The 22135-nt window shown below is 51.3% G+C and overlaps 1 protein-coding gene across 3 annotated transcripts in view; it reads left to right on the forward strand.

The window, feature by feature from the left end:
* The first annotated feature begins 234 nt into the window (after window positions 1–234).
* EPHA8 (EPH receptor A8) overlaps window positions 235–22135 on the forward strand; it is a 53190-nt gene continuing 31289 nt past the window's right edge. For all 3 annotated transcript variants that reach the window (XM_039702329.1, XM_039702330.1, XM_039702331.1), the window contains exons 1-2: window positions 235–428; window positions 12793–12857. In XM_039702329.1, coding sequence (XP_039558263.1) covers window positions 344–428; window positions 12793–12857 — 150 coding nt within the window. In that variant the 5' untranslated portion in view covers window positions 235–343. The remainder of the gene's footprint in view (window positions 429–12792; window positions 12858–22135) is intronic.

Below are 22135 nucleotides of genomic sequence, written 5' to 3' on the forward strand. Positions count from 1 at the left end.
GGGGGGCACGGGATGCAGTGGGGACTGTTGGAGCTTCCCGAGGGCGGGGGCGTGGGGGAGAGCGGGCAGTGGGAGCCCGAGTCCCGATGCTGGGTCTGGGTACAGCGAGCGCGTGTGGTGCGGAAAGGGGGGTTCGCCACAGAGCCCACCCAGCCCATTGGCTTGCGAGCGGTGACGGGCAGGCTGCTCCCTCCCTGCTCGCCCGCCCGTGTGGCTGCGAGCAATGTGCGCAAAGTGCCTTTGCATTAGCCGGCGAGTGCCGTAGCTCTGGGCAGAGGTAGCTCGCTCGCAGAGGTGCTGGGACAACCGAGGTGGCCCTGCGCCTGGTGGCCCCCGCCGGACCATGGCATGGGCACAGGGAGATCTGACATCCTCGCTCTCCATCGTCATAGCCTTGGCTGCCTGCCTCTCGGCCACCACCAGCGAAGGTAGGAACCGGGGCGGCCCTGGAGTGACGGGGCAGTGTTAGGGACACCCGCGGGATCGCTGTGGCTGTTTGGATGTGTCCACATGAGCTTAGCCCTGCCGGGCTTTGCTTCTCTGTGCTCCCAGGGGAGTGCAGCTCCAGGTTCCTGCCTGCCTGAGTTTGCTAATCCTGGAGCTTTTGCACCAGAGGCAAAACTTCGGAGCTGGTCAGGAGAACCTGACTCTGCAGCAATGCCGGCAGCTCTGCCTCCCTCCTCTGCCCGGGCTCTGCTGCAGCATGCAGGGGTGGCTGCAGAGAGGACAGGGACACCAGCACCAGCTCAGCCATGGCGATCCCCATCACTGGAGCTGGCAGCAGCGCGGGGCCGTGCACGTTGGCCGAGCACTGTGGGCTGTGATGGAGTGAGTGGGTGGGCACAGGAAGATCCGGAGGATGAGGGGAGCTGGAAAGGGCATTCAGGTGGGAAACTTCTCGTGAGAGAAAGGGCTGGAAACTTCTGAAGTAGGAAGCAGGGATACAGCTGAGGATCCTCTCTCGACATCTTGGTGTCAGCCACGTCAGGCCTGCTCTATCCAGCCAGCCTCTCTACCCAGCTGCCGGCTGCCCTCATCCCCGGCCCTTGTCCATGTCCCTACTCCAGTATCTCAGGCCCCCCTCGGTTTCGGCAGTGCTGCTCCTGCTCCTGCCACCCACCGCTCGCCTGTCTCCCTCTGTGCTGGCAGCGGCGGCACGGCTGCTTCCCAGGTCTGCTGATCTTCATCGCCAGAGATCTGCTGTTCCCACTCCCGAGCATGTCCTTGGCACCGGCAGCAGCATCCTTCCTCCCTTCTGCTGTGCTTGAGAGCCACGGCCAGCACGGCACAGCCTCTGCAGCGAGCCCCAGGGCCAGTGTCTGTGCCCCATGGAGGCGATGGCATCTCTCGCTTCTCCTGCCCCTGCATATCTGCCATCCTTCCAGCATACTGAGGCCCAAGGGCTGCCACCGCTGTGCCTCGTGCACTTCGCAGAACCCTGCTGGGCTGGGTCCTTGTGCTTACTGCCATCATCCAACACCCACCAGCATTTTCCTCACTTTATTTCCAATTTCCAGCTATTTGCTGGTCCTAACCCTGTTTTCTGCCCAATGCCTACTTCCTGGCCCTCTTCCTGCTCCTTTTCCCATCTGCTTTGCTGCCCATGCAAGGGGGATGCATTGGGGTCTCACTGCTGGGGATGGGCTATGAGGGTGTGCAATGGGGCCCCGGCACCCCAACACTGCCAGCCCTTGCTTGGTCTTTGCTCTGGGGTGCAGCAGCTGCCCTTTGCCCCATATCTTGGGCAGGGAGTGGTGCAGGATGCTGTCTGTGAAGCGCCAGGCTCTCAGTGCTGCAGCCCCGCAAAGCCAAACAGCCCTGCCTGGACTTGGCACACCCTGGGCACTGACAAATGCGGCAAGGGCCGCCTTGCTGTACTCTACGGAGGAGATCGCTGGATGCTGAGTTGGGCTTTATGGTGCCTGCATGGATAGCCAGGCCCGGGACTACTGTCTGCCTGTTACCAGCTGGGAGATACCTGGCTTTCCCACAAGACTTGTTGGAAAAGAAATCACAGCCTTGGTCAGGAGGTTGCACAGGGCTAGGGATGTGCTGGGCTCTGGGGCAGACCAAGCAGGCTGGATCTTGGTTAGACCAGACAGGTGGTACTGAATGGCACCAAGAAAAGGTGCGGGAACCTGCAGAAAGCTAGCGGTGCTCCATCCACTGCCACAATGCTGCTCATGGCCCCGCGGATCCTGGGGCTCTGCTGTGCCCTGGCATGGGGCACTCAGTGCCAGCCGTGTCCCCAGCATGAGCAGTGGAACTGGGATGTGGCTGTGGGCTCTGCCAGTTCCCAGTGTCCCAGGTGCTGGGATGGGCAGGGAGCAGCGTCCACACTGCGATCGGCTGTGGTGCCGGTCACTGAGTACCCCGGCATGGGATGGGACTGGAAATGTGGGAGATGCTGCAGAGCAGAGCCCAGCCTTGGTGCATGCCACACTCCAGTTGTGCCAGGCTTGGCTGCCCCATTCCCAGAGCGTGTGGTGACTATGGACACGGTGTGAAGGTGTAGCCTGGCTGCCCATCACCTCTGCCTGCTCCCACCGCCTCTCAGTGCCCTGCATTTCTGGCCGTGCTCTTGAGCAAACCCAGTGCTGGTTTGGGAACTGCAAGGTAGAAAATTACAACTGCAAAGCAAATTTCAGGCCACGGTGTGCTACACTCTGCATGCATGTATTGGGAGCAGTTGGTGTATAAAAACATGTATTAACCAAAAAACCAGCTTCAACCCTATTTTTTTTTCTTTCCAAGAGCTCACAGTGCCTTTGTCTTTCCTGAAATATTTGTTCCAAGAAGTTTTGAGCTTATATTTTATATTCCTTTCAGTCTTGTGTGCAGGTGTGCCCGAGAAATAGAAGGAAAAGGGAATCGCCATTCCATGGGAAATCCCCATTTCAGCACGGCAGCCATTGCGAAATGCATTGAAAGCCAAAACTGATTTTTTTAAAAAGGGGTAAAAATTTGGAGGATGTGGAAGTTTTTTATTTGGAGCACTGAAAAAATAATTGTCTGAAATTATCAAATTGCTTTAGAGCAGGGAGGTAGAAAAGTTATTTTCAATATATATGATATTTCAAGATATTTCAGTGTATGAGGTATGAGAGACTAAAAATATTTACACTATTGCAGACTGTGTTGCATAGGTGAAAATATTAAAGCGGGTATTTTATATTGTAGCACAAATTGAAGTTAAACAATTATTTAATTTTATTAAATAATAAAATATGAAATATCTTTGTTAAATTGAAAGAAAATCAGACGAGCAGAAATTATCACATTTGGCGCTTGGGTGGGGGGTAATAAAATTATGTTTTCTGTCAAAAAATGGCACTTCAAATGCTATTGTAGGGGGTCTACTCCCTTCCAGGTGATGCCCCCAGCTCAGCTCTGCCCTCCGTCCATGAGACGGGTGACCTTCCTCCCCATCTCAACATGGACCCCTTGGCCCACGGGTGAGCTTGGAGGGCTCCATGTGGGACCTGGTGAAGCAGGGGAAGGGGATTTGGGGACATTTCCCCCAGCATTTTGGGGCACTGGCTGAGGCACACAGCAGATGATGGGGATCGGGTGATGTACAGCGGAGAATGCTGAGCCAAGGAGGGCATGCTCATCTTTTCCTTGTACCGCAGTGATGGGGTTTTGTTCCTGCACTCAACAGGGATGGGGTGCGGGAAAGCACCAGAATCCTTGGGAAAACCCAGCCGCTTGCTGCGCTGCTGAAACGGGGGCCACAGGAAGGGTTCATGGGGGTCTCTCCCGCTAATCTCTCATTGTAATCTCATTAATTGCCCCTCTGCTCAAACAGAAAAAAAGGTAAAAACTAATCTGCATGTTTATTCAATGCTTCTTTCCTACTTCTCTGCAGCAACGCCAAAGTCGGGGCTGCGGGAAAAGCAAGACATTGAAAGGGAGAGGAAATCGCCTTTTCCGTTTTAAAAAGGCTGTGGGGGTCTGTGTTCCTCTGTAAGGATAGGGAACAAGAGTGTTTAAGCTTATGGACTTTTGGTGATGGGGGATGGAGAAGCACTGGTTTAAAACAGGGAGCTGGTTTAGGCTACATTAGTGAAAAAAAATCTGGGGGTGTTTAATTTTTTGATTGCTCCCAAAATGCTGATATAAAGCAAATATTTGCATAATTTTAGGTAGGCTTACGGGGATACGTTTCTGGTGCCATCTTCATTTCCATCCCTCTTGTATTAATAGCTTATAAAACTTCTGAAAAATCAACCTCCAAAATTTGCAGAAAAATAACACACCTGTGCACAAAACACACCTACTTTGGCAGGTTTTTTCATTCTCCTTGAATTCTCGTTTCCTGAGATTGCAAGGGGTTGTTTCCAGTGACAGTAAATGAGCACCCATTTTGGTGATGGTGGAAATGGATCTGATGAAGCCAAATTTAAGTCCAGCTGAAAACCTGATGCATTGCTTCGGGGAGGAAAGAATTCCTTATTTTTTCAATTGCTGAAAGTGGTTAGCAAAATATTTTACTCAAAAAAACCTCAACAAACCAGCAGTGAACCCCAGCCCCCAAAGATGCTCAGGAAGGGTGGAAGCTCATCCCGCACATCCCGGCGGCAGTGCGGGTCCCGGTGGCAGGACTTGGGGAGCATGGTTTTATGGATACATCCCGCCACCTCCGCTCTTTGTTCTGCTCGGGTCCTGTGTTTTGCCTGTCCCTGCTGGCCTCACTGGCCGTCTTCGGTGCTGGCTTTATCTCCAGGGGCACATCCATTCATATGATAACTCTATTCATACCCTGACAGTTTTTGATAGTTCATTCTTCTAACCCAGCCTGTTTGCCTGGCCAACACTCAAAATGATTCCTCTGTCACAGAGGTGATTAACCCCTTCAGCCTTACCAGTCCCAAAGGGAGTGGTCAGATAATGCACTTGTATTACCTTCAAAATGAAACAAACCCCCCGTCCTGCCCGTGTGGGTGCGCGATACTCGGTACCATAAATAGCTGTGTAAAGGATGTAACTCCTTAATGGATCAGATCCAGGCACACCAATAAAGCCTAATGAAGTGTGTTGGCCTAGGGATAGTGGCCAGAAAAGTATTCGCCATTTATCTGAAAACATCGGCAAGGCAGTGCTGCTTTTAATAACCCCTTCCAAGGGCTCAGCAGCCCTAGCCTTTAAAAATCAGCCCCCTCTTTCCCTAATACAAATTTCCCTGGCTTCACCTTCCAGCTGTTTGTTCTTGTTAGGCTTTTCCTGCAGGATTAAAGAGCCCGTATTTTTCGGCTGTGAAAGTGGTAAACTCAACCTGTGCACCTTGCAGCCCTTGTGGGCATGAGCAGATTGGGCTCTGCAGGTTCCCTTCTGTGATTTTTCTTTACCTCCAGCCCTGGTTATCATAGTTGTGCCTATGGTATCTTCTGCTCTATGTCCAGTTTCTCATCTTTAAAATGCTTATTTAACCACATTAGTGAGTGGCAACAGTGCTGGCTGCAGCTGGAAAGGTTAATCTATCCAAGCTCCACCCCAGCATCAATGATGCCACAAGTTCCAGGGTCTTTCCTTGGATGAAATACCTTCTGTGTTATGCACCTTCCACGCAATTATTAAGGACTTTTGTGATATTTAATTACCAGTCATGTGAGATATTCAGCCTGTCCCCTCAAAGGTGGTTAGTATTGGTATTTTTGTCTGTGAAAATGTTCCATTTTAGAAAGCTATTTTTAAGAGAGCAAAGGCAAAAGCCTTTAAAAGAAATTATCTTGCTTTAAAAATGTCACTGGGGTACAAACAGCTCAGCACAGTTTAGGGTGGCCAACTGGTGCGCGAACAAAAATGTCCTCAGAGAAATTAGGGAAAAAGCATACGACAGCCTGAAAAACTGCCATGCAAAGCCCCTCCAGATAATCCAGATAAGCGAGCACATTTGTAAAACCCACGTTTCCCTAGTAAGGATTCCAGAGAGGATAACACTGAAAGCTTTACCAGGGCTGCAGGGATCGGTGGGAAGGGCAGAATGGCATTTTCAGGGTGCTGCAAGGTTTGCCCTGGCTGTGATACAGGCACAGATCTCCAGTGCCCGGGTTGCCTGAGTCACAGTGGGTGGCATGGGAAGTGGCAGTGTGGGATAAGAAATCCTCCAAATCCCAAACAGGCAGGAGATAACTGAGTGGGCATGCAGCTTACGTGTGGAGAGTGAGATAGTCTGGGAAAAGGACTTGGGACAGTGTTAGCAGCTTACATGGCATGAGCTTCAATGTCCAAAAAATGCAGCAGAAGTTGAAAACCTCGGTGACTAAAGCTGAAAATGCATTTGTGTCTATTTTATTATACCCGACAGATGTGAGAAAAGAGAAAAGGGACTCAGGACTAGTGTGAGGACACTGGGACAAACCCCTCTGGGCACAGCTCCCTTTTCTTGGAGTCTGTACCACAGAGGTGTTGCTGACTGCAAGCAGAAGACATTTATTTTGTGTTAGGAAACTCCTGTGTAATTTTTAAAGGCTGTCACGATATTGCATTACCGGTACCATGAGGTGTTTAGGCTGTCTCTGTACCTGAACTGCAGCTCAGAGGGAAATCCCCATTTGGGTGCAGGTCTGTTACCTGTTCCTCGAGCTTCTGGCTTTGGGGACAGTGGTCAGGGATGCCAGGAACCACCCTTTGGTGGTGTGGGAGTTGAATAGATCCATTCTCACAGGGCTTTAGCCAGATGAGATATGCAGGGATGGCTGTGCCAAGCACGGGCTCCTCTCTGCTGATGGACAGGGCTGTGTCGTTGTGCCATCCCTCAGGATGTGGCAGAAAAGACACGTGTGACTCCCAGATGGCCAAATCCACACCTGGGGGCACCAGTTGTGCCTCTTCCAGGGCCACAGGGACCCCAGTGCTCCTTCCCCAGCCTCACTGCAGTCTTGCTTCTTCCCCTGCTCACATTGGATGTTTCCATGGAATTTCTTGAATCCCTGACCTTTCTCACCCCCCCATCCCCAGGGCCTTCCCACCTCCTCCTCTGGCTTCTGCCCTGAATTACAACGAGCCCAGTTACCCCTAGATCCTAAAATAGTTCCTTTCCCACTGGCTCTGAGACATGGAAGTGTGGGCTCACCCCCACTTGGAGCCCTGTCCAGCCCCACACACTCATCCTCGAGCCCTGGGACAGCCCACGGGGTTCTGACATTTCCAGTTTCAGCTTGCACTGGAACCAATGAGTGCCGCAGTGCCAGGGTGCCCACCTGTACTGGGGATGGGTGCACACAGTACCAGGGTGCCCACCTGTACTGTAACACCCTGCCCAGAGCTGGGTAGCTTGTTTAATTTGGGTCTCCTACACCAGCATGCCCAGTTCTCCCTGTCTGTCCCCCTGCACACAATCATTGGGAGTCTCAAAGCAAGCAGGATACATGACCATTTTACATCTCTATTTTCTCACCTGTAGTTTTGAGAGAGAACATCTTTTTGTTGTTTGGCTTTTGATGTGCTTTCTTTTTTTTTTTCTGCGAAGAAAAAAACTGCCCTATAATTTCAAGGTTTTTAGCCTTAGAAATACTTTATTCAGGGTGTTTTGTTTTGTTTCATTTTTTGCATTATTTCACAACACCTCAGTCCTACCACAGGTAGGTAATGTGCTCTTGCACTGCACATTATCTTACATGATATCATGCAGGGGCTTGAAGGATCAGGTTGATAATTTTATTTTTAAAACCTGAACTGAGGCTTTTTGTTAGCACTGATTGAACAAACAAGCTTTCTTCCTACATCAAAGTGTCTCCTGCTCTGGGTATAGTGAAAAGGGGTGACTCTCTGGGCAGTCCTTATGGGCATTGCCGCTCCTGATGCATTACAAAATGATATAAAATTAAATGCAGAAAGTTCACAGCAACAATCTGGAGGTCTGAGAAGAAATCCTGAAATGGGAATTAGGGCACAGCCAAAAAGCAACACGGCTTTCATTTGAAAATGTTTCTTTGTAGCTTGGTGGGGTTTTCTTGGTTTTTTGGTTGTTTTGTTGGGGTTTATTGGGGTTTTTTTGGGTTTTTTGGGTGTTGTTTTTGTTTTTGTTTTGTTTATTTTGTTTTGATTTTTGGTGGTTTTTTTTTTTTTGTTTTGGTTTGGTTTTGGTTTTTTTCCTGTGTTTATTTTTATTTTTCTTCTCTGATTTTTTCCCTTTTTTTGCTTTTATTTTGTTTTCTTTTCCAGCCTGATTCTGGCATTTCCAGAAGTGTGGAAATCCAAAATTCCTGCCAGATTTGATGATATTCCCTGGATCTACTTGCACTGCTTTTCTAAACTCCTTCTCTGGGCAGCCGAGGCTGGTGGCTGCCGAGGGTATCCCATCCCTGCTGTGTCCTTAGTATGTGCAGCTTTGTGGATCAGCAGCTGCTGGACAAATCCTGGCTGGATCTGGCTGCTGGTCTGGCAGAGCAGCAGCCCACTGCTGACCCGGATCTGTGGGGAACGTCCCTGCACACAGCTCCCAAAAGGGGAGAGCTGACCTGCCCTCCAGGCATGCTGCTCCTCCCTCTGAGGCCTACCACTGGCCTCATGTGTTGGGGAATAAATGGCTGGTTTTCCTTTCCTTAAGATAAATACTGTCCCAGGGTTCAGGAGGCTGAAAGCGAAGCTTCCGATCCTGTCCTCTTGCCATGTTCCAAGGCCAGTAAGACTTGACTTTGTGTCTCAGCTTTGCTCCCTGATTTGGAAAGGTCAGGGCTGCCTATTCAGCCAGCCCTTGCATTAAATGGTGGGACACAAATAGCTGAGCCACCCTGGCCCCACCTGCCCCTTCCAAATTCTGCCCCAGATTATGAGGAATGAATGCCGCTGGCTCTTGTTCCCCTCCTCTCAGGAAGCCTCTTGCTGCCCCTTTCCCAGACTCTCTTCCCACTGCGGATAACCCTCCCTGTGTCATTCCCCGTGAAGAGGGGCTGGGGCTGTGGGGCTGGTGTGGGCTGTGCAGACCTGCTTGGAGCGATGGAGCTGAGCCTGCTGCTCTTTGGGTAGTGGGGAGCAGCCAAGCTGCGCTGGTGAGAGTTTAATTATCAATGCAAAAGGCATTGTTGCATGGGGGGGGGAGCCTTGCTGTGAATCTTGGGAGGCCTTTGAAGTTATGATGGAGAGGAACTGAAGCCCAAGGGAACAGGGCTGCTCCCACTGACCCTTCCTCCCCACGACTGCGCTACAAAGCCCTTGCCTAAGAGGGAGATGGTGGAGTAATTAGAGGGAGGACCACAGTGGGTTAACAATTAGTGAGGGTGCTCAGAGCCCTCTTTGGTCCCCCACTGTTTTTCCAGAGGCTGGGACTCAGCACATCCACCAGTGTGTCCCCCCCAGGCTTGTTCCACCACCCTGCCATGAATCCGGGGTGGACTGAAGATGCACAAGCTCCCCTAGATACCACGAGCCCATTCCTGAGCCCAGGATGCTTGGATGTGAGACCTCAGTGTGCTCCCACATCTGTTTGTAGGGATGCAATACATCCCTGCAGGAGCTGTGGCCACCAGCAAAAGTGTTCGGAAGGGTATCTAAGCACTCACTCTTTATAGATGATATAGATATATATAGATATATATAGATATATATGATAATGATATAAATATAGATATTGATATAAATGTATATAAGATAGAGATATACAGATGATAGATGTAGATGTAGATATAGATATAGATATAGATATAGATATAGATATAGATATAGATAGATTTATGACAAGAGATATATGGTCCCAAGTAAAAAGCACATCCTCTGGATGCTAGTCCCAGTCTCAGCTCCCTCAGTCATCACAAGCAGGATATAGAATTTGGTAGACATGGGTATGGAAATGGATACAGATATAGATCCAAGAATAGAGACATAGGTATAAATACAATATATACATCATATACTGATTTGCACACTTTGACTCCTGCCTAGTCTGTACCTATGAGGCTGCAATGTCCACTACTCATGCACCATTGCAGGATGCAACTTTATGCAGCATGAGGGTCTGCCTTACATGAGACTCCATCTGCAGACCCCAGTTGTGCTGGGAAACGACCTGCTCGCTCCTAGGTGCTTACATTTGAATGGGCAATCAGGCTTGACAGCTTTTCCACCAGGGCGAGAATTTCCCCTGACACCTCCTGGTGTTTTGGCTCAATACGCCGAGGCAAGGCCAAGGCACAGAATAGGGAAACGACAAAATGGTGCTGAGGAAAACAAAATGGAGCTCACGGTTTGAGACTGATACGTGCAGACAGTCCATAGCATCAAAGAGAATTGCCCAGCTGTAGGAGAGAGGTCTCCCAAACCCGCACATTTTCTGAAAAATGTTTGAGCTGAAAGGGGTCCTTTGTGGTGGTCTTGCTCACCCTGCAGCTTCGAAGGCGGGCTCTGAGCAGCCGGGAGCTCACTGCACGGGGCTGAACAGGCACTTGTCACATGAGGTGTGGCAGGTTCCCTTCGGAGCTGGGCTGTAACCTGGGCTGTAACCAGCCGGCTTTTGGGAGAGTTTTAGTGTCCCCATATCGGAGCATGTCACAGTGCTGCTGGATGGACACTGGGATCCACAGGCTATCCCACAAGTTAACAGGAGCTCTCAGACACACAGTGCCTTTGTGTTTGTGCAGTGCCTGCTGTGTGGGCTTAAAATGCAGGGCTCTGTGCACTTAGTTGAAGTGAAGGAATAAAAGAAATTTATCCCTCTTCCTGCACAGAGGAATCTGACCATGGGTGGGATGCAAGCTGGCATAGGTTGTTTGGGACCAAAGCAACTGAAAGGAGAAGACTTCTTCAGGTCATAATGACATCTCTGTGAGACTGAGTGATGACCACACAGTCAGAGTGGTGGGATGGGGTGTAGCAAGCCGGCTCCAGGTCCCACACACTGCTGGCAGACAATCTGGGGTACACCCCACTACGTGCTCTCAGCATCATTGCTCATAATGCAATGATCCCGCTGGACCCCAGTTCATGCAGGCTCCTCCTGCTGCCTGCAGAACAGTGGGAGGCAGCCACGTCCATTATTGAGCATCCCAGCGTGGGAAAGAGGGTGCAGAGACCACAGTGGGGGGGGGGAGAGGGTCTGCGAAAGCTGTCCCCTCCCTGCAACCTGCCTGCTGAGGGTCACCAGGACTGTGGTCCTGCACTGTGAACAGGGAAACTCCCAAGCCTGGGCTCCTGCTGGGTGAATTACCCAGGGAAAATAGGCAGAAAATCTTCAGATTAACAATAACAAATAAAAATGGATTTGAGATCTCCGAGGTAATTACTCTGTGTTGAGGGCAAGGGGCCTCTTTAGCAGTGGGAGCAGCGCTGCACAGGGAGTGGAGGGGCTTGGCCTGCTGTTGGGCCAATGGAACCACACAAGAAACCCTGGAAATTCTTTCAAATTGTTCTGCTAACATTAATAAATGCCTCAAAAGCTCCTAATCTGCTCTGTCAGGAGCATGACGTCTGGGTGTTTCACAGCCAGCTCACGTCTCTGCTCCTCTCTCCTCCCCTCTCCTTCCCTGCCTGGTAATAGTAAATGAAAGTGGCACCCGCTCCTCGGGCTACAGGGAGCAGCCTCATGCTGAGCCCAGGCTCTGCCGGGACTGGAGACACTGTCCTGATATGCCCTGTCCCTGCTGTGACAAGCTGGTCCTGGCAACAAAACCACCATCCCTCCTGAGCCCAGGGACCAGCCCAGCCCTGTTGCTGCAGAGGGATGCTGTGACAAGGTGCCTCCAGGTCCAGTCTGGTGCTCCTCAAGGGTGCAGAAAGACAGCCAGCAAGGATGAAGCCTCCCATGGCATTGACCTCACTAGGTGGCATCAGGATAAAGGGAATGGGGAAAGCTGGAGGCACTGGGGGTCCCTGTGGGAGCCTGGTGCTCTTGGGGGGTGTTGAGGCACTAGGGTCCTGGGGCCCACTGCACCAAGGGTCAAGGCACCTTGCTGGCAGCTTCCCCAAAGCCTCCATCCCACTGGATCTGCACCGTGGAGCTGGGGCTTGGGCTCCTTCCCCAGGTGCTGAGTAACTCGAGGTTATCAGGCAAGGCAAGGCTCTCCTCTGCCTGACGCTGTGGGATCTGGGCATGGGGCTCAGATGACTCAGAGGCAGCAGTGCCATGGCATCCTGCTTTCCTCCACTGCTGCCACTGCACAGGTTTCTATAGGAAGCATCTGAGCACATTGGAAGGCATCCTCACCTCTCCTCCCACGCAATCTGCTCTCCTCTTCCTGCAGTTTGCCTCTGTCTCCTCTTTAAGCCAGGCTCCTGGTGGGGAGGGGTTGGCTTTGATGGACTTCTCCAGTGGGGTGTCAGCCAGGACCATGGGGAGTCTCTTTGTGCTGGAGCTGGGCACTGCAGTGTGCAATTACAGCAGCTGCTGGAGTGCAGACTTCAAACCAGTGATGCTGAGAGGGAGCTGAGCCTAAAGGGCTTCCAGAGGAGAAGTGTCCAGCTGAGGAATGATGCTCCAGTTGCATCAGTCTTGTCCCAAGGTGGGACTGGTGGACAACCTGATGCTGGGAGTTTGTTTCCACAGCCCTTCCTTGCATTGCATTCCCTCCAACCTGCTGTTTGCAGCTTCCTCTTCTCCAAAAGGTCACACTGCTCTCCGTGCTGGGGCCAGGACTCAACTCTATCCTGAACCACCAGCTCTGGGGAGCATCCCTTGTTGCCATCCCCAAACTCCATCCTCATATCCAGCCAGGCAGTCCCTGAAGAAAGATTGATGGGTGGGGGGCATTTTCAAGGAAGTGACAAGTGAAGAGGGCTCCTTCATGGTGTCTCTGTTCCTCACTCCTTGGGGATGGGGACAAAGCTTTCTAACACAGCTTTTGCTCATGTGTTTTCCAGTGAACTTGCTAGACACATCAACAATCCTGGGAGACTGGGGCTGGATGACTTATCCCTCACATGGGGTAAGTATGAAGTGACTTGGCAGAGGGGGACCCCAGTGGGATGGGCCACCATGGGTCACTGTGGCAGGGGTCAGGGGATGAGTAGGGAAAGGACATCTCAGCCCTAAGTCAGTGCTGAAGAGGCAAACAGACCATGTCTGTTGGGAAAATGCCAGCCTGATAGACTGGCCACAGCTGTTTTGGAAATGCCATTTAACCCTCCATGTCCCCTGGTAAGGACCAGGCTGTCTCCAGCTCCTGAACTTTGAAGGGACTCAAGAGCTGGGACATGCTAAGAAGTGTCTCACTCCTCACTGCTCTGGGTGAGCATCAGGGGAAACAGCCCCAAATGACCAGGAAGCTCCCAACCACCTGCAATCCAAGGAATTTGTCTGAGAACTGGGCAAGACGGGAGCCTCCCCTGTGGATTGCATCTTACAGGAATGGGGTGCAAACTCACAGCCCTGTGGCATGTCCAGGAGGGATGGTGGCATGGTGACCCCCACGTGAGCCTGCCATCTCCACTGGCTGGATCCTTTCCACACGCTCCCCTCACTTGCATTTCCATGCCCAGGTTTTCCTGACACAGTAGCTTTCTGGAAATAGTGAGTTTCAATTGTCAGGGTGACCTGGCTGCAAGGATTTTGCTCATTCATTTAGTGAACAGAAACAATCCCATAAATACCCACGGGACCAACTGCAAGGCACAGTGGGGCTTTCTGCAGGCACAAAACGTGTAAAATTGGGGTGCTTACCTGGCTGTTGCTGCTGTGTTGATTTTTCATGTCTGTTCTTTTTATCCTCTCTCTGAACTAAATGGTCCTAATCTTTTCAATTCCACCTCCCACAGAAATCTTCCCAGGCCTCTAATAATTTTCATTGATCTGTTGCTTGAGACTTTCAGTCCCCGCACTGCTTGAGCAGGAGTGATCAGAACAGTGAATTCATAATAATACCAATGATCAGATTTCTATCAGACTTTATCATATATGTAAATATATTAAATCGTTAACTCAGCTCTAATTTTAGCAGCTAGTTGTTGCAATGATGAGTATCCTGGGAATGTAAGAGATTGAGAGGTACAAGGTCAGAGGGGACTGTGGAACTAATGTGATGTGATCTCCTGCATAAATACGGGCCTTCAGACCTGTCAATTCATTCAGCCCTCAGAGCAGCCCAGCTTTGAGGAAAAAACATCCTTGGCTGCAAAATTGCTGGTGCTGGTAAATCCTCCAGGTCCTGTGGCGATGCTGTTAATGTACCCCTGTTAAAAACCTATCACTACAAGGGTTTGTCTGCCTCCAGGGGACCTTCTTCTGCCTCTGCCTGGATGAGGCAGGTGCTGTCCTCCTCATGGCTGCCCTTGGCTGTCACTGCTGTCCTGTCACTAATCAGCTGTCATCTCATCCCAGCCCTGCATCCTGGAGGAGCCTGACACACATTCAGGGCTTCCTCTGCTCCCCTGCAAGGGAGAATGTTTCTGGGATTTTCTGGGAGACAGGGCTATTTTCCATTGTCCACATCCAGTGTTTTGTCCTTAATCCCTCCCTAGGCAATTCCTCCCCATAGTCAGACCATCTGCTGCTCACAGACTGCCCAAGATTGTCCTTCTGGATGACCCTGTGCCCAGGCCCTTGGTCCCTGTCAGGAATGCAGGTGGAATCCATTGGATCACTGAGGTGATTTGGGTGAGGATGAATCCACCTGAGCTGGCTGTGCAGGGCAGGGCCTTGCACTCCCAAAGCAGCAAAAGGATTGAGCCTACAGGAGCCTCATGCTCACCACACCAGGGACTTCTTTGGCCAGCTAAGGTGCAGTATCCTGTGCTGGACATTGACAAATCCAGGGATGAATCCAGAGCCCCAGCCCATTTGGACTGTCAGCTGTGACTGTCAGGTGACCACAGGGGCTGGGGATGAGTCTTAGGGCTCTCTACAGCAGATACCCAGCAGTGCTTCACCAGCAGCCTCTTAAACACTAGTACATCTGAGTTCTCCATCTTATTGGTGATGTTTATTAAAAAAAAAATAATAATATAATGAATAATCTATATAATAAATTAAATAAAACAGTAAGTAAATTTTAAAAAGAGTAAATAAATATAACAAAGAGTAAAACAAAATTATAATACTGGATGCCAAAAAAAGTAAAAGAAAATCAAAAAGGCTCACAAAATAAAGTGCTGTGTAACACCCAAATCCAGAGCCACCTCTTGGCCATGCTGCTGAGTCCTACAGGACCTTAGTCAGTGGTGGGGTAGCTCCACTGTGCACTTACTCTGTGCTTTTGCCCAAATTGTGGCCCTGTTACCGACAGGATGACCATATACCTGTGTGGAAACTTCAAACCCCTCAACTTTTGTGGTCTTCAAACCCCTCAACTTTGCATATTTTTTTCCAGCTGGATGTTTCAATGGCTCCTCTAACACTTGTCTGGACCATGGTTCTTCCTCCATGGGCCATTGTATCACTAATCTGGAAAGCACATCTTATTGCTTCCCCTCCCTGCTGGTCCTTCACCTCCAGGTCCTTTCTGAGTAGGAAATTTGCCCTCAGATCTGTTTGCTGTCACCAGGAGATGCATTGGGTGCTGGTGTCTCAGGGAAGCTGGTGTAGAACACTCGCTGTCAGTGCCAATGCTTTGGCTCTGAGCAGATGCCTCCCAAGCAGCCCCCACAGAGCAGTGCAGGCTCAGGTGGAGGAGATGTGGTGTGAGCCCTGCACTAAGAAAGGAGCTCCCTTTGCTGGTCACCATCTGTGCCCCGTGCTCTGGGTGTCCCTGGGGCTGTCCCTGCCCACTGCCCCGTGCAGTAGCTTTGAAGGCCTGTGCGGGGGTTGTATAGAGGCACTGTACTGTGAAGCCAGGTTTTCACTGAGGTAGTTTATTTTTGCTGCCATTTCCTTAATTTAGATACTCTAGCTGAAAGATGGGTGGCAGTGCCCCCCCCATTCCTGCTACCTCCCAGCTGTCCTGCCTGGGCCACAGTGCAGGATTTCCCCACAGCGTGTCCGCTCCATCCATGGGCAGACACAGACAGCATCCTCCTGCCAAGGGACAGCATTGCTGGCTGAAGTCATGTTCATTTTGCTTTACCTACATCTCCATTCCCCCAGGGCCACCACACGGGTGACAGACAGTAGGAGGTGGGGAGCTCGGCCTGGGTCTTTTCATGGCACTAAGCAGCACAGAGCCTTGGTCCCCAGCCTGAGGAGCTTCAGAAGAGAACTTGTGTCTGCTAGCTCTGCCTAGTGCCCTATGGCTTGAAGAGCATAGGAGCAGGAGCTGGGAGCAATGGGCACAGTGAGGGTCAGCAGTGCCGTGGGCCCTGGGGAATGTCAGGCCATCAGGGAGCCATGCCTGGCCTGTTTTGACATTTTCTCTTGACAGACAATTAACTGAGGGGTAATTGACTGTAATTGCTGCTCAGGGGTTTAATTGCATTCCCCCCCTCACCTCCACCCCAGAGACACGTGCAGGAAGCAGAAGGGTCACCGGGAGCATCCCTGTCCCGCAGGCTGCGGTTCCTCTCAATTAGAACTTCAAAGGGCTCCCAAGAGCTTTGCAGTTTGCTCCTTTCCCAGAACAATTCCCTTTGCATTGAAAATTAAACTCCTGTCAGTGTGGTCAACGCCTTCCCTTGCCATGCCTCCTGTATCCCAGTTCTCTCCAGCAAAACGCCCCAGTGCCCCAGTGCCCTTCTCTCCCTTTTCCTTGCTTGGCACGTGGCTGGCTGGATCAGAGGGAGCCTGACCGGCCCCTTTGCAAATTGCCTTTCTACTGACTAATTAAAACACTGATGAGATAAGTCAACATATTATTAATAATTATTGTATCGTCTACTTTGATTTACAAAGTCAAACAGGAAATTATTTTGTTCAGACACAGGGTATCCAAGGAGCTTGAATGATGCCTTGCAAAAGCTAATTGGAATGGGAGCACCTTGAGTGCTGGAGGAAGGCCCCCCATGCTGCCCATGACCTCCCTATCCACCCCCACCAGCACCTCCTGTGATGGCCCCACAGTTTCCCTCTTGCTGCAGGGGCTGGGGTCAGCCCAGAGAGCTGCTGGGTATTGTCACCCAGGCAGCTGCCCCGACATCTACCACAGAGTCATGGACTGTCCTGAGTTGGAAGGAGCCACAAGGGTCATCAAGTCCAACCCCTGTCCCTGTACAATCCCCAGCAATCCCACCTAGCATGCTCCATGTTGGCTTTGTTGGTGGGAATCAGGAAAGAACTTCAGAGGGGTTTGGAACTCCCCATCCTGCTCCTTTGCTCCTCAGAAAAGGTTGTATCCTGAGGCCCCTGGGCACAGTTAGCCAAGGGTGCTCCTCCTTCATCCTACAGTACCCAGAGAGAACATGTCAGAAAGGCACCAGTTCTGCTGGACCCCCAGCTGAAAGCACAGACATGGCCACAGGATGGTCTCCCAGCAGTATTTGTGCTTTAAGAATGGGGATTTCAGCCCTGGCATTGAGCTATTCACAGTGCCATGCCTACTCACCAGGGGACTTTTTTTGCCTGGGTCTGATCCTACAGCCAACAGCCAGTTCATGGCTGGGATGAGCCTCATCTGTCAGGGAGCAGGGTCTCCCCTTGCCCCAAGCTCACTCTGTAAAATCCCATCCCCAGTCTGAGCTGTGCTGTGTCCTTGCTATTCCACTCCCCTCCAGGTTCATCTCTTCTTCTCAGAGCACCAAGAGATATTGGGGCTCTCCCATGTGCCTAGGCCATGTCTCTGCTCTCCCTCACTCTGATGTCCCTGGTGTATTTCTTGGGTTTCTCTTCCAAGCTGGAGCCTGTACCTGGTTCCAGAAGTACCAGCAAGTTACAGCTCAAGCTGTGGTGAAATTAATTTTCTTTGGGGGGAAAAAAAAAAGTATAGGAAGGGAACATTGGAAAATAAAGATTTAGACTGGTAATTGAGATAAAACTCATCTCCCAGTGCTTGTTCAGTAAATCCTGGGTTATTGCTAATTCCCCAGATGCTGGTCACTACCAGTAGTTAATCACCTGCAGTGAAGCTCAGGGTAGTTAACTGCCTGACAAATCCCTCCTTAGGCACAGCAGTGACTGATTTCTTGGGGATTATCTCCATTAAGGCCTCCCATCTAATGATTTATAGCTTCAATAACAGCCTTCTCTTTTTTCCTCTCCCAGTGACAATGGTGTAAGGAGGTGCCATGGCACGCTGAGAAGGAAAGTGCTGGATGTCTCAGTGGCCACAAAAGCTGTGCTGCACCGGGCAGACCTGGCATCCCTCCTGGAAGCTGTCCCAGGGCTGGGGACACTCATTCCTTTGCACTGTAAGGATGGAGGGAGGCTGAGCTGCTGCTCCAGGGGGACACAGTCTCTCCTCTGCTCCTCCTCCTCCTCCTCTGCTGTGCCACACAGGCCCTGGGAGACTTATAAGACCTTACTCAGCTGCCCAAATATCTGGTGTTTGCATCTCTTGCCTTTCATAATCTGGCAAATATTTTATAACTGGTGTTGACTTTAATTTAAACTATTAGGCAAACTCCTGGATGCAGATGCAATCACATCATCCCCCAGCGTGTGCGCTCACCACGTTAATTATGATGTCCTCATTTCCATCTCACTGGGGGATCTTATCACACTGGTGGGGCCGAGCTGAGCTTTGGTTCATAAAACCACTTCAGCCCATGAACTGAGAGCCAGCAGCGCCTGCGGCGTGCATGGTGCCTGCGTTCTTGAACCAGTGGTACCCAGTGTCACAGAAGTCCCCTCCTGCCCACAGAGCCTAGAACTAAGGTGAAACAGAAAAACCCCTCTAGTCATGGGGATTCCTGAAGCAGGTCCTTCCATCTCCCTTCTGGTACCTAAAAGGACCTACAGGAAGGTTGGAGAGGGACTTTTTGCAAGGTTAAGCAGTGATAGAGTAAGGAATATTGGCTTTAAGCTGAGAGAGGGTATATTTGGATTGGATATTGGGAAAAAAATTCTTCCCTATGAGGGTGCCCTGGCACAGGTTTCCCAGAGAAGCTGTGGCTGCCCCATCCCTGGAAATGCTCATGGCCAGGCTGGATGGGGCTTGGAGCAGCCTGGGATAGTGGAAGATGTGCCTGCCTGTGGCAGGGGGTTGGAACAAGATGGTCACTTCCAATACAAATAATTTCTCAGATTCTATTATCCCAAAGGCCCTCTAACTCCTGGAACCTGGCAGGGCCTATGGGACCTTGGTTGCCCTGTGACACGATGGGAAGATGAATCTGTGGCATCTGAGCCACAAGCTCAGGTAGCCTGCCTGCCCCTTTCTTAGAGCAGTTTCCCTGCAGGCCAAGTGTGGTATTTTGGGCTGGTCTCAGACTGGGATCCCACGGGACCTTGGGACAGAACTGACAGTGCAGCTGCTGTGCAAAACAGCACTAAGTTCAAAAGAGTGATGGTGCATATATGCAAACTCTCCAAATTCACCCCAGAGGGTGGAGGTGTGGCTGGTACCAACTGTTGCTGGTACTTGGAGGTGGGCATTTATCTCCTGCTCTGTCTACAGGGAGGATGCTGCCAGCTCTGGGACTGGCACAGGCATGTGGGGACATGGCAGTAGTGAGCTCCATCTCCTCTGTCAGATTTGGGAGAGAAGTGAATGTCTGGAGACCAACCAGATGAGCTGGAGCCAAAGCATTTTGGTGCGCACAATAACCTCACCTTTCCCTTGCCAGACCCTCGTAGAGAGCCCTGACTGGACAGGCAGTGCCGAGGGGAGATGGCTGTGCATTGTGGGGGAAATCCCTGCTCACCCCCACAGCTCTGCCCCCACACTGTGTGTCTCCTCCCTTGCACAGCTCTGCTTCACTTCCCGCGGGAAACTCAGCAGGGGAAAGACAGGAAACAGATGTTGTGTTAATTTGTGCTCAATTAATTTCGACAGCGACTTCCACCCCCTCGGAAGCAGCGCAGCAGCCTGAGCACAAGTGGGTGTGGGAGGGGAGCTGCTCTGCTCTGCCAGGGGCTGGGCCGTGCCTGGTGCTGCACACACTTCCAGTAGCCTTGTGCCCCCGATCAAGCAGCAGGCCAGAGTCCTGGGTGTCACAGCACCTTTGACAGGCTGGTCCCTGGGCTTGAGAAGCTGAGGGCTGCTGCCCTCATCCCTCTGGCCAAGCAGACCTGTAGCCTGGCCCCTTTCCCTGTTGTCCACCTGAGCACTGGAGTGCAGGGCATGTTCCCAGTGATCCCAGCACAAACCTGGGCATTTCTGGGAATTCAAAAGACAGTTTTTCAAAATGTATCACAAAACATTTTTCTTCCCTGGGAATGGTTTGATTTTGACCCCCTTTGCCAGCATATTCCCCTTAAAATGAGCTTCCATTGTAGTTTGCACCTGGAGCTGCTGCCTTTTCCAGGTTCCTTTAAGCTCTTTAGGACAGAGAAGCAGAGTTTTCTCCTAAATGCAGGAGAAAACTGGAGATGCTGGAGAAAACTGAAGATGTACATGACTGCAGTGATTGTTCTGATCACCATCACACACGCAGAAGGCACGACAACACCTCCCCAGAAGTAGCAGGTCAGGGAGGTCAAACAAGGAAGGACATTCCCATCTGAGAGGTGAGAAGGGAGTGGACTCTTTTACAGGTATCACTGATACCTCTTTCCTGTATCTCTTATGCTCTGGAGGCGTGCTGCCCTCTCCTAGCTGTGCCCTGTCCCTGCACTGCTGGCAGTCACACAGAGAGGCTGGCGGGTGCCTGTCCCAGGGATCTGCAGCCTTGCCAGCTCCCACATCACTGGGGTGAAGGCTGCAGGCTCACCTCCTTTGAGCTGAGCATCCTCCTCTCAGGACTGCTGTTTTGTGTCTAAGGAAATACAAGTCACCACTTGCATAAGAAAACACCATTTTTGCCCTGTCAGAACAAGCCTAGAGGTTTATTTTAAAGTACTTATAATGCTGCCTAAAACATTTGTTTTCCTGCTCTGTGCAGCACGGCTGGGGATTTGCTTGGCTCCCCCAACCCCCACAGACAGCTGGGTACACAAGGTGCTGAGGTGGGGGCCTGCTCCCTGCCAGCTTCCAGGCAGAGCCAAGACCCCAGGAAGGTGCTGGAGGGGGATGCTGAGGCTGGGGGAAGAAAGGTGGTGATCATTTGGAAGGCAAAGGAGCAGGACTGCCAGTGCATTCCCCAGTTTCTCCAGCATTGCATCTGAGGCTGTCCCTTACAGCTGGACTTGGACATGGGGGTGGGACTTCAAAACCTGTTTCTAAGTTTGGGGAAAAGCCACATGGTTTGAAGTTCTCCTCTGCTCCTCTTTCTCCTCCCCTTCTCTTCTAAGAATTATGGGCTCCCAGACCCATCAGTGGAGGTGTGATTGGAGTACCTGGTTTGAGCAGAAATGTGAGCTAAAGAGGTGGTGAGAAGCCGCCAGTGCAGTGAAAGTCTGTGTCCTGGTGAGGCATTTGGTGAGAGTAGAGAGGGAGACACAAGGCAAGACTGAGCCCCCAGAAGTGTCATGTAGCTCCCAACAGCTAAGTTCTACTTGTTCCTCAACTATGGAACTCATATCCAAAATATCACTACTTCTCACTTCCTATCACTTAAACCCACTTAGCATCCCTCCCTTGTGTGAGGCCCATGTCCCTGTCCCTCTAAACTCATCCAGACCACCCTCCATTGCAATCCTGCTTGCTGCAACCTGCTTTTGCCAGTATCTCCTCCCCAGGTTTGCCCAGCAGCCACAGGTATATGGAATTTTCACCCCTGAGCTGTCAAGCCATGAATGTCCCGGTTCCCAGAGCCAGCCCTGATCCAGGCTCTCAGCTGGGTTGGGCACTGTGGGCTCACTGAGGAGCCACACTGGCACCACCTTGAAAGGAAGAGACCTCTGAGCCCCCATGAGTCCACATTTCTTGCTGACAGTCCTGTGCTCAGTACATGCTTCCCCTTCACCCTCTGGTACCCACGCTGAAACTCCTTCTCCAGATGGAAAGCACCAGTTTAGTTTGTTCGTGGACAGTGCATGAGCTAGCAGAGGTCCAGGAGAGCACAATGCAGATGGTTCATGCTGCTGCTGGAAATGACAGGCTGAGCACCAAGAAAAGGGACTCGCAGACATCACCAGGAGGGTTTGGAGCCCTGCAAAACACACATTGCCATCAGCTTCTGCCACGACCTCAGTTAGTGTTCCTTTCTTCAAGCAGGGCTGCACCTCCCACAGTGCTACAACTGGATCACTGCCCAAATTAGTGCAGCTAACGGGTGCTCCTCATTTCCCTTTGCCCTGTGGCAGCAGTGATCTCCCATCCAGACACAGGAGCAGAGGGGTGGGAGATGGCACGCACTCCTG

Source organism: Passer montanus, unplaced genomic scaffold (assembly GCF_014805655.1).
Source record: "Passer montanus isolate IOZ18808 unplaced genomic scaffold, ASM1480565v1 scaffold155, whole genome shotgun sequence".
NCBI classification, from domain to species: Eukaryota; Metazoa; Chordata; class Aves; order Passeriformes; family Passeridae; genus Passer; species Passer montanus.